Raw genomic sequence first — 12458 nt, forward strand, 5'->3', positions numbered from 1 at the left:
GAAACAAGAAGAGCCACCCGTATTCCTCACCAGGTCATTCTCCCCTGCATGCAGAATCACCACCTCTGGAACCCCAAGCGTTCCCTCATCCCTGCCAATATAGTAAGCAGCTGATCCCCCGCAGGCCCCCCAACCCGTGCCGTCTCACCACCATTTCCTTGTAACTGCACCCCTGTTACCTTCCCAACCCCTTTTTCCCACTTCCTTCCCAGCCCACTTAACAATTGAATGGCCAACAAATCAAAACTTGCGCCAACTCCCCTTCCTTTCGCGCAGCATCTGAAAAAGAAAATACAAAATCACTGACAAGTCAAAATTATTTCAACAACAGTTGGCCCACCAAGTCCTAACCACCTTCCCAACAACCCCATTATCAAACTCCCTGCCGTACCCCTTATATTTCCCAGACCTCCAACGTCCCAATCTTTTCACCTTGTCTTCTGAAAAACCCAGTCCGGTACCCGCAGATGCTGCGCCCCTCCTAAAGTAATGAGTCCCGAAATCCTCTTCCTTTTCTCCCACTGCCACCAACTCCTTCCGCGATACCCCTAGCACCTGGAACTGGGCATAAGTCCTTGCTCCCACGACCCATCCGAAACCACGAGCCCCCTCCCTTCTTATCCTTCTTAGACCTTTTAATCTTGATGTCTAAACCTTCTTCTGTAATTTGAACATCTTCCCACTACAGTCCCACTACCCCCCCTTTTCCCCCCGACCAACTCAAAAACCCTGAAAGCCCCCACACAATAACCACGTAAAACAAGTCGCAAACAGCTCCCCTACGAGCAATAAACCATTTGTTCCACTTGTTGTGCCCAGTTTGTTCCTTTACATTCCTGCATTGTCCCCCCTGCACCCATTGTCCCCCCTGCACCGGGGGCCCACGTGCACCCCCGTCCATGCAGGCCCTTTAGTTTATTACTCCTCTCGCCATTGCACCAGGGGCCAAACCTGCACCCCCGTCCATGCAGTCCCTTCCATATAACTCTTCAAGCTCCTCGCATCCATTACCACCTTTTTCCCTCCTGCACCAGGGGCCCTAATGCACCCCCCGTCCATGCAGGCCCCTTTTCTTCCTTACTCCACTCCACCGCTGCACCAGGGGCCAAACCTGCGCCTCCGTCCATGCAGTTCCTTCCATATCACCATCTTCAAGCTACTTTCGTCCATTACCACCTGTTTCCCACCTGCACCAGGGGGCCTAGTGCACCCCCGTCCATGCAGGCCCCCTTTTTTTTTTTTTTTTTTTTTTTCCTCTCCACCGCTGCACCAGGGGCCAAACCTGCGCCCCCGTCCATGCAGACCATTACACATAAATTCCTCTTCCGGCACCTCACTTCTAAGCTCCACTTTTTTTTTTTTTTTTTTTAATTTAGCTGCACCAGTGGCCCTAGTGCACCCCCGTCCATGCAGACCCATCTCCTCACTTCCCCCCTGCTGCACCAGAGGCGCACCCGCACCTCCGTCCATGCAGCCTGAAGCCTACTCACCTTGTCGTGCGGCAAGCGTGAGGGCTTCCCACCGTCGACCCTGCCCTCCAAACGACAGCTACCTCTCCCTTAACAATTTCCACCGTTACCTCCCCCTGGGCCCTCCCCTACCTACGCATCTTCCTCCTCACCTTTCTCCTGCCCCCTTTAATTTTGCTCCCAACACCTTACATCACACCTTGTGCCCCCCACCTCCTTTACGATAAACTGAGCCCGACCTACCAGCACACCCCAATTTACCTGGCATGCGGTCCTTCCCCCCCACTTCCTTGCCCCGCTCCTCGCCCTGACCCACTGTCCCCTGCCTGAAAACACTCTGTAACCGGATGCCGACCCGCACACCTGCTGCACTCGTGTTTAAATTTGCACATCCACCTCGTGCAGCCTCCTTTATTGAACGCCCAACATGCAGTTGAGGGCTGCCATCCGCCTCCTCCCCCCACCCCCTCATGGGCGGGGCGACCAAGAAAGGGCCGGTAAGGCACAGGCAGCCCACTCGCCGTGTGCAATGTCGGGGCTGGCCTCGTTGGGGCCATCCATTGCAGCCAAAGATCCATATCTATCTCCCCCCAGACCGCCTGACTGTCCTCCGCCATTCTCGCTCTAAATTCCTCATCATACCTTACCCAGGCAAAGCCCCCAAAGCTCGTGAAAGCCTTCCTTATTACGTCCATGTATTTCAACAGAGCCACGCACCGCTCCGGGAATTTCTCGCAATACACACTGGCATAAATGATAAAGGCCGACGTCCAATTCTCAATGGTCACCGGGACCCTCGGGCGTGAAGCCAACTCTCTCTCTTCCTCCTTAGACCCCTCTTTCGCTCTCACCTCCCTATGCAGCAACTTGAAGACATCCACAAACTCACCTCCCTGTATTTTCTCCCTGGTTGCTGCCATCAAATGTGCCCCCAATGGCTTTGTTATCCCCATGTATGGCAATTTCTTCTCTTTTCCCTTCACCTCCACCTCTTTATCTTTCCCCGCCTGCACCTCGAGCCCCACTGGCTCCACCACCTTGTCCGTTTGGACCTCCACTGAGCAAATGTTCCTTCCAACCCCTTCAGCTCCAAAAGCCTGCACCCCCACTTCCTTCATCACATTTAGTGGACCACCCCGATCATCCCCCGACCCCTTATTTGTGACCCCTCTCTGCCATGCAGATGACCATTCCCTTTCCCTCTCACCTCTTTCCCCGCCTGCCATCTGCGGCCTGGCCTCCACACCGCTGCTCCTCCTCTCCATTCTCAGAGGGCTCCTGCTGCGGGGACAAAACATGTCAGCACAATCGCCCAGCCAATAGTTTCCTCGACCCGTTTCGCCCCTACCCCCTTGTACTTCCCTTTCCTTGTCCCACCTTGAACTTCTTCTCTCCCCCGCCCATTCCCTTTCCGCCCTGTAATCCTCAAATTCCCATTGCCCCCCGTATTCCTCCCAACCAACTTGATCATCCCTTAAATACCATTGAGGATGCGGGCTCCTGCCCGAAATGATTTGCTGGTCTTCTTCCGAGCCCGGGGCGTCCGCCCCGCCACTCCTCTGACGTCTTCCTGGCGGGGCTGTGGGAACCTCTGCCTGGTCCTCTTCTCTTGGGCGAGGCGTTCCGACCTCCACCCTGACATCCTCGTTGCTAGGGGCCGTGCTGTGCCCTCTAGGCTCTCCTTGCGATGACTGAGGAGGGGCCGTACAAAAACCCTCAACCTCCATCTGCACAGCGGGGGCTGCGCAGCGCCCTCCGCCCCCACTCCTCCTACCCGGGGGGGCCGTTCCGCGCCCCACCCTACCCTCCTCAAGTGACGGGGACCTCTCCCTCCTTTTCCCACCCGCACTCTTCTGCAGGTATTTTCCCCCTCTTCCTCTCTGTCCTGCCACACCCACCTGTCCTCCGCCCCTGCCCCCACTGTTGTTCCCTCGGTCTGTACCCTCCCGAGAACTCCCCTCTACCCTGGGGCTATCATACCCATCCTCCCTTTCTAGCTGACCCCCAGCACTATTTAAACCCCCTTCTGCCCTCCTGTCTATCTCCCTCCTCATCTTCCTGCCCCTTGATTCCCAAATCTCCCCTTTTCCTGCCGTAGGGGTGCAAGCTACCACCGCCGCCAATGCACCGTCTGCCGCCGCTCTGCGCTGCGGCCGGCCCCCACCGCTCCCTTCTTCTCCCGTAACTTCCCCCACTGCACTTTCCAATTGGGCATTAGTTGCCCTGCTAATGATTTCCAGGGCCTTCTTCAAGGCCCCTGCATCCACCAACCCCTTCTTGCTCGCCCCCCGGCCTGTCATAGTGCACACTAAAATGTATGTGCCAAGCCAATACAGCCCTCAAAATTCGCCCTAAGTAATCTATGCCCCCGAGCCGAGACCTACCCGTGGACTAGCCCTCCCCACCTTGTAACCTCAGAAACTCAAAAGGAGCAAAACGCCCCCAAACTTAACCCCAAACCACCCACGCACCTAGTGTGAAAACTTTGCAAATAGCCTCCCTAGTAGAGACAATTAAATAACAGGCCACCAATTTAAACTCACCTGCCTTAACTGTATATTATTTATTTATTTATTTATTTATTTTATTTTTTTTTTTTTTTATATTTTTTTAAATTCTTGCTTCCCTACTGACAAATTGAAATTACTAAATTAACCACGAAAATTTTTTTTTTTTTTTTTATTTTATTATTCCACCTGCCCCCACTACCACTTATAACCCTACCTACCCCTTCCCCACCCCTATTACCAAAGCGGGAGCCCTGTAAGAGCTCCCAACAGCAAGCCCTTGTTAGCACTTGCTAAATAAGAGAACACTGCCACCTGGCTGTGTCCGGAGCGCACCGCACTCCACACAAACAATGGGGCGCGGCTCCTTTAAACCCGCCGCCCAGCCCCTTATATGCGCTAGCGTTAGATACACAAACGCCCACGCACGCGAAACGAAACGCTCGGAGCGGGAGGAGCACAAGGAAATCCCCGCGTGACCACTCTGCGTATCCGCTGAGGCTCCGCTCCCCTTTTTTTTTTACGAACGCCGACCCGAACTGAGAGGATGCCTAATCCTCATCCGAAACGGAGCTCCACAAGCCCTTTCCCTTGCTCGCGTGCCGCCCACCAGAAGGCCCGGGAACCTGGATAGGCCGGTAAGCCTAGAGGGGTGTCTTATTTACGGCACCCCTCCTACCCTGATTACACCAACTTTACTTTTTTTTTTTTTTTTTAATCCCCTACCCGCCTTACAGTTTACCCAATCCCCTGTCTCACCTGAACTACCTGACAGCTAGGCCCAGTTACCCAGGGAAGGCTCGGGAGCAGGCAACGGGACCTGTACAATCGACAAGTCCTAACCGTCGCCTGTCTCCCGAACCTTCCCTGAGCCCTTAAGTACCCCGGGAAACAGGCGCTCTACCCCCCGCGGCCACTCGCTGGCCGAGTGCAGCGCCAAAATACTCCCCGGGGGGAAACGCTTCGCGTTCCCCCCGGGGCCCCCCAACTCCTTTTTGTCAGATGGTAACTCAGTGAATCCGGACTGGGAGCCAACACAGACACACATAGCCCTGTCAAGCATTCTGCACAGACTCACTCCATCCCCATGTGCCAATAACCCTTGCCCTGCCACCCCTAACCCTCACCTCAGCTCTGCTACCCCGCAGTATTACGTGTAACCCTACTCAGATAGGTAACACAGCATTGGACTGCAATCTCGACCCAGGGCAGCCCCTGTCTGGGTTTCAGGAGCATCTGTGAGATGTGTCAGAAGTAACATGAGTGACCTGCACCCAGGCAGGATGGGGTTAGCGAATAATCCTAGACTTGCCCTGGGTTCATGGCAGCATTAAAAGATCATATATCATCAGTGCCTAGAGAAACCACTCCACACCCACATTAGTGGGCTCCAAACCCCGTGGCCTTGCACACCTATCCTAGTGGTGTCCCAATGTGTACACGCCCCCCCCCCCCTTACAGTCTGCTGCTTCTAGATAATGAAACACGTGTCGGCTGACCTTCATGTGTGTAAACTTTATTACAGTGCAAATAAAAACCTTCATGTAACAACCACAGCAGAAACGCGTGAGATGCTTTCCTAAATAAGGGTCCAAATACTTCTCCTGCAAGGTAACCAGGACATTTTCTCTTGAATTTTCCCAGGTATGGTATTAGTCACGTTTTAAAAGTAATAATAAATAAATAAGTAAGAAGTAAAGGCCTGCAAGCTCCTGTGCTATCACAGCCCCCGGGGTCCTCCTCTAGCTCCTGCCACTTGCTTCTCACCGCCATCCCCTGCCTGACTCCACCCTTGGGCAAAGGCAGCCGAAGGTTCATTGGGCATCTTCCGGATCCTGGCGCTCTTCTGCCTGGGCAACACGTGGCTTTGCTGGAACCGATGTGTGTCAGCGGAGGACAGTGTTCCCCTTCTTTCGTGGCTCGAGTTCTGATCCCTTTGGGGAGCCCTTCTTGGGCCTCACGAGCCTCTCGCACCCAAACATGCATGTCAGCCCACGCACGCGATGCCCAGGCAGGGATGGGAATCCTCGCTAGTGATTGGGTGAGCTTTAACTCTGCATGATCTGCTTTCAGGAATCTAATTATCCAAATCTACAATTCCAGCCGGCATGGACAAAAGCCCCCACAGATGCTGGGGGCTGGCCTGGTTCCTTCTCGACGCTCCTTGTCACCACTAGTGCCGCCAGCTCTCGGCGCTTCTGTGGGACTTGTGTTCTCTGCTTCCTGTCTCTGTGCCATATTTGAGCAGAGAGGAGGAATTAAGCACAGACAGGCAGACCCAAGGCACGTGGCTTTATACTGCAAAGAACTTGGCATCGAGTGGCACTGCCACGATAAGCGCGAGCCTGCTTGTGTCGCCAGTGGAAGTCGCGGCCAGTCTGACGGTCACGTGACGCTGCGTGGATTAATGAGCCACCCACGCTGTGTGATCAGGGATAAATGAAAGAAGTGCTCATACAGCAAAGGGGGAGCTGAACACGCTCACCTGCCAGCCAATAAACCACAGACAGATCCAGCCAACCAAGAGGGGAGATTTATGGACCGTTGCACGCCATTATGGCCCTGGCGGGGGCGGGAGAACGAGAACAAAGGCCCTCTGGCCAGACAGGAAGGACGTGGCCGATCCCAGCGCCCCACAAAGGGTTCTTTCTGTGTGTCTGAGAAGTGAAACCGCCTCTCTGGATCCCTGCCACCACAGCACGCATTGCTGCGGCAGCCGGCGGCATTCACACCCTGCGGGCTGCGGCCCCTGAAATGATACCGCGGAGCGCCAAAGGCATGTCCAGAGTCCTCCGAGGCGCTGCTTTTCTGTGCGGCTGCCCCTAGTACCCCCGCCCCCCGCCCCCCCGGCCTCCTGCATCAGCACCCCCGCCACTGACCCCGCAGCAGAGGAGCACCGGCCTGCGGGTTAATCAGGCAAATTAACCAAAAGGCCAGTGCTTAGAACCTGCCTGAAAGGGATGCGAGCACTTTCCGTCCAGTAAACGTGCTACTAGATGGTTTCAGGCCGGCACCGAGGCTTCATCCGCACACTGATGCCGCAAGATGCACAAGGAGCGTGTGGTTGCTGCACATGTGAGCAAGAACTCGCCCTGCCACAAAAGAGGCCACCCACTGTAAAGGTGGCCAAGGGCCAGGGCGTGTCCCACAATACACAAGGGAAAGACACACTCCCAGACCCACACCGAGACAGCAGCACAGCCCCAGTCACACACGCACGCACATGCACACATGCACAAACATGCACACACGCACTCATGAACCTGCACACACACATACATATAATACGCACGCATTCTGATATAATACACTCACGTATGCACATATGCACTCACACATGTAAGCACACACACGCCAGCATGAGCACACACCCATGCACTAATACATGCACAAGCACACGTGTTATGTAAATGGGCTTTTGTATAGCTCCTTTCAGCATTGGTATTGTCTCAATGCGCTGTAGTTTGAAAGCCCTCGGGCACCACAGTCCGGGTAAGTGGAACTTGCCCTGTAGAAACGGGGTATTTTATTTATTAATTAAATCATAAACTAATCCGAAATGCCCCCTACCAGCGACTACTGGTAAAGGTCTTAAAGTTGAACCCCTCAAAAACAGACAGAACCACCTGACGTTGAATGGCGAACTCTTTGCGAAACTTGACGGGGTCTCTGATCTTACACAAATCCCACACTTTGCACCCCTTAAAGGTGCCTTTGTGAGAACATTGATACACTGGGACTGGGTTCACACCCCCATCTGGCGCCTCTAAGCCGTAGTGCGCGGGTGTCTATGGATGGCGTCACACAGAACGCCCCCATCCAGCAGTGCGCACATCTCGTCTTTGGATGAGGATAAACCAGTTACCGCTTCCATCTAGTTGGGGCTCTAGATGGCAGCTTCCAAACAATGCCAGCTTCTGTTGGGCATGTGAATGGCATGAACATGAGGACTCTGTGAGTCTGGGGCCGTTCTACAGGGCCACCCTCGCCAGCTGCTTCATAACGGTGCATGGATTAACATGCCCTAACTCTGGGCCTACTGTCACTACACAGCTGGCATTATGCCATGTATGGCCGTGCATCACACCCTGCTCTAGGGAGAGCGAAGCTGAGGACAGTGTCAGACAAAGCAGAATTCCATTAGGACCATTTGAAAATGGCATTGGTGCTGTAAGTCATTTTTACAGTTTGTCTTGTGTAAAGTATAGTCTATTCATATTAATTGTATGTATTGTTTTAAGATGTGTTATGTGTATTTTGTGTAAAGTTTCAAATGAAGTATATAACAAATAAGCACATGAATGCATAAGTAAGTGGACATTGTCTGAGAAATACATAGTGTGTGTGTGCCTGGGCATCTGTGCAGCTAGACCACATGCATCATGGGAGATCGCTGCATTCTAGTGTAGCTGGTGTGCACACACATACGCACACATGCACGTACCCACACACACTCATGCACACACATACATACACATGCACACACACGTGCACAACAATACTGTCAAACACGTGCACATATACATACATACACATATAGGCACACACAAACATATGCACACATGCAGACTCACACATGCACATCCGAACAAATGCAAGCACACACACAAAAGCACAACTATGCACAAGCACACATGCACTAACACACAGACATGCACACACACACACACACACTTACATACACATATATGCACACACACACACATGCACATATGCACATACACACATGCACAACCATACTCACACACACGTACACACAAGGATATACAGACATAAACGCATGCCCACACACAGATATGCACACATACAGACTTGCACATGCACACTGAAACACATTTAAGCACACAAACACAAATGCGCACACATGAAATAACACACACACACATGTATATAGACACAGACATAAGCTCACACACACACACAGCAAAACACACATCTGTGCAGACATGCACACAAATACACATATGCACACACAGACAGATACATATGCACAGATACACATGCACACACACACACATGCAAGCACAAACACAGAAACACACACATGCACTCATGCATATACAAACAGATGCTCACACACACATGCACACACACACACACAAACGTGCAAACAGGCATGCCTGCACACACAAATACAGAAAGTTTGGCACAGGCACACCAGTGGTCACACACACACACACACACACATTAAAGACACATATATGCAGGTATGACCAGGCAGAGGAAAGAAACAGCAGGCAAACAAGTGGACAGGCATACACACATACTCAGAAAGTAAACATGGGATGGCATGTTCAGAAATGGAAAAGCAGACACATGCAAACACAAAGAGCATGTGCATATAAACATGTAATAAGGCCCCTGGTGGCTACCCATCGTGAAACACTTCATGTATAACCCCTGCACACACAGATCCACTTTGCAAGATGTGTACGCACCACTGAGCCCACACTCTTACACACACGCAGCCTGGCATCATGGCATAGCCTCACTCATTACCCTAATTAGTCTGAGAATATCATAAAGCGCACTGTACATCCATTATGGGAAATCCCCACTGTACTCCACAATATCTTGCAAATACTTAACAGCCCTTTGTTCAACATCTAATGAATACAAAACACTGCGCTTCCGGTGTGGCAGGAGCCGGCACTGCTCGCTTCATTAGCGCCGCTTGGCGGGAGCCTGATTACTGATAGCATTAAGATAACCACTAATTAGCCCTTCGTGGCTGGGCAGAACTAAATGGAGGCTGTTTACTTTGAAATCATCATTTATGGGCCGGCAGGGAGCGAATCAGACATTTTAGGGTGCAGGAGATGGCAGCTATATATTCACTTCCTCCCTAAGAGTGTGCGATATGAGGGTCTAGTCATTGAGCAGTATCCGGCCTGGGGTGGCCTCGCCCTATCTGGTGCAGGGCACCTTTTCCTTCTCATGCCTTCTTGTGCATCTTATCCATCCCTCGCCCTCATCCCAACTATTTACTGTCAGATTTATTCATGGGATCACTGGTAGTGTGGGGAGCATCCCCCAATCAACAGCGCCACACAAATAGACCTTGATATTCTATCTATTCCTGTCTATGGTTCTTGTAGAACCAGTGAATCCCCCCCTCCCCCCCTGAGCAATGGTAAGCCAAGAACTGGGCTGGGGTACAGAAAGAATATATTTTATGAGCCAAGAGGTTCAATTAATATTTGCACACATGCCACTTTCTCTGGGGCATAGCACAAAGCTTCAAAACAAAGACTCACTTTCTGGGAATTAATATAAATAAAAAAAAGAAGGAAATGAAACCCCATGTGGGTTTTCACTGTTGGGTCTCATGTAGCCCAGGTCAAATACTCAGTTCAAACCTTCCATCACACACACACATCCCTTAATGTCAAAATTAGACAGTACCTCGGTACATTACACAATCATGAGCATTAGTGTTCCTCAACAAGGTTTAGATTTAAACCAACTGCATGTTTTTCTATGTTCAAAAGCAATTTCACACACGCAGCATTTTGCATATTTAGTTTCTGTTCACACTTGACAATGGTAGCAGCTTTGAAAGCACCACAGACTTTTGATAATACTTTGGATGTATAAAACCCTTCTTCCTTGGCCCCTAGGCAGAACCTCTTTTACCAGGAGTCACTTTCCCACTCTCTGTAGAGAGTGTACACTTCAATTAGGGACCTCACTTTATTTCGTTTAGCAAGACACCTCTCTGCCCCAGCACCAAAAACCCTGACATTCAGTGGTCATGTATCACCCCTATGCTTTAAGGCCAGGTCTGAGGAAATGTGAACAAATAGGAATTCTGTTCTTAGACACATTCCTTCACTTGAGGGTGTGTTGAGGTTGGGAATGAAATCAGGAATGGCAACTCACTTTAAACAACTATATTTCATATTCACACCAGGAGCAATTTTGTTATTTTTTAATGTTAACAAAATCACTGCGTGTTATTTAGCTCTAGGAGAGTTTATAGAATTATTATTTAGTAAAATGCAAAGGGCCTCCTTCCATACCCCTGCCCATTATTTCAGGGGAAGGTATTGAATCAAACAAATCCGCCCACTTGGTTCAGTTAGGCACATTACTTACATAGAATGTCTCTGGGGCTGGTGCTCAGGGAAGACATCAGCATTTCTGGACCATCTGCTCAGGCACCTAAATCAAGTATAGCCACCAGCATTCTTCCCTCTATTTGGCTCTGCTTGCAAAGATCCCAGCATCGGTCTCTGTTTCCAATATGTCCTTCATCTCTCTCATTAGCCATACCCCCCCACCAGGCAGTGTCAGGCACCTTCCCCTCTTTCAGTATTCACCCAGATGATTGTAGGCAGCTCTCCCCTCTCTGGCATGTGCATCCACTTTTTAACCTCAAAACCACACCACCAAAAATTACAATTAGGTTTTGCTAGCCTATTTGCCATGAATTTTAATTGGACCCCAATGGTTCTCTCCCCCCCCAAGGCCCATCCCCTCTCTGTGGGTAGGCTCCTGAAGTTATGTAGTTCAAATTATGCGAGGGATGAATCTACCAACTGGAGTTTTCATTTTACACTTTGTTACTTTTTCACTATAAAAGTCACTGCATGGCAAACATTTGTTTTTTCCAAATAGACATAACAACATTTACATATTTAGTTTCCCCTAATCATGCCGCACTTTATGAAACAATTCCCACATTTGCACAAGGTTGCATGTTCAAACAGTGTTTTTGTTGTTGTTGCAATTGGTACAAATATTGTAATAATTATGGACGTGAAATATTCTACCCAGATGTCTAATTTATTAAGTTATCACATCCCCAAATCTCTGCTTTGTGACATTGTCTGGGGAGTTAAGGACACACATTAAATTATAACCCTTGTCCTCAAGGACACCTTTTTATTAAGGGTTGCATCACTAAATAGGCTCGTGTGGCAGCTTTCTAGTGATACATGAGCCATTGTGGTGTGACTTATAATACTTGAGAAAAGACAAACTATGATTGCCCGTTTAAAGTAATGGGAATCTTCAAACATGTATGCAGATCCTGACTTCATTTTAAAGTTACGTTTTATTTCTCCTCTCAGCATCTTCTGCAGTCTCAGCTGCTTCTTTGTTGACTTGGGCCTGTAATTAAGTCGTTCTTGTCAAAGGGCTAGTGGTCATTGCGTTGCTCATCTCCGAGAACAGGCCCCAATAAAATTCCTTCCTGGTCACTGCTAGATTGCTCAGAATAGAAACGGTGCCCTTCTAAGGAAATAGAAATGTATGTTTGTGCATGTTACATTTTCTTGGGCACATGAGGCCTTCTGTTTATTTTTACCATAATTGCGCCTTGCCACCAATACCCATCCGTTTGTTGTTTTTAAACTGCACATGTACTCCTTTCCATCATAGCAATTTTTGTATTTGCAAATGAACACTTCAGGCATCAATAACCTTGAATAAAAAGTAGGCCTTGTTTCTTTTTTTCAGCTTTGAAAATGGCATGCAA

The 12458-nt window shown here is 50.1% G+C and overlaps 2 protein-coding genes across 3 annotated transcripts in view; one reads left to right on the forward strand and one right to left on the reverse strand.

Moving 5' to 3' along the window:
- TMEM132C (transmembrane protein 132C) overlaps nt 1-12458 on the forward strand; it is a 1669387-nt gene that overhangs the window by 153389 nt on the left and 1503540 nt on the right. The gene's annotated exons all lie outside the window — the stretch shown is intronic.
- On the reverse strand, nt 217-3466 carry LOC138493387 (uncharacterized). Of its 2 annotated transcripts, XR_011276416.1 has the most exons (3): nt 2952-3466; nt 2677-2750; nt 217-279 (listed from the first exon to the last, which is right to left on the reverse strand). XR_011276416.1 is itself a non-coding variant. In XM_069620418.1 (2 exons), exons 1-2 carry the CDS (start codon nt 3194-3196, stop codon nt 1727-1729), a joined length of 1269 nt encoding a protein of 422 aa, XP_069476519.1. In that variant the 5' UTR covers nt 3197-3466; the 3' UTR covers nt 1710-1726. The 2 variants fall into 2 exon arrangements, 1 of the variants encoding a protein (XP_069476519.1); XM_069620418.1 differs by lacking the exon at nt 217-279 and having other exon boundaries at nt 1710-2750.

The sequence above is a fragment of the Ambystoma mexicanum genome, chromosome 10, assembly GCF_040938575.1.
Source record: "Ambystoma mexicanum isolate Mex_15411 chromosome 10, UKY_AmexF1_1, whole genome shotgun sequence".
Lineage (NCBI taxonomy): Eukaryota > Metazoa > Chordata > Amphibia > Caudata > Ambystomatidae > Ambystoma > Ambystoma mexicanum.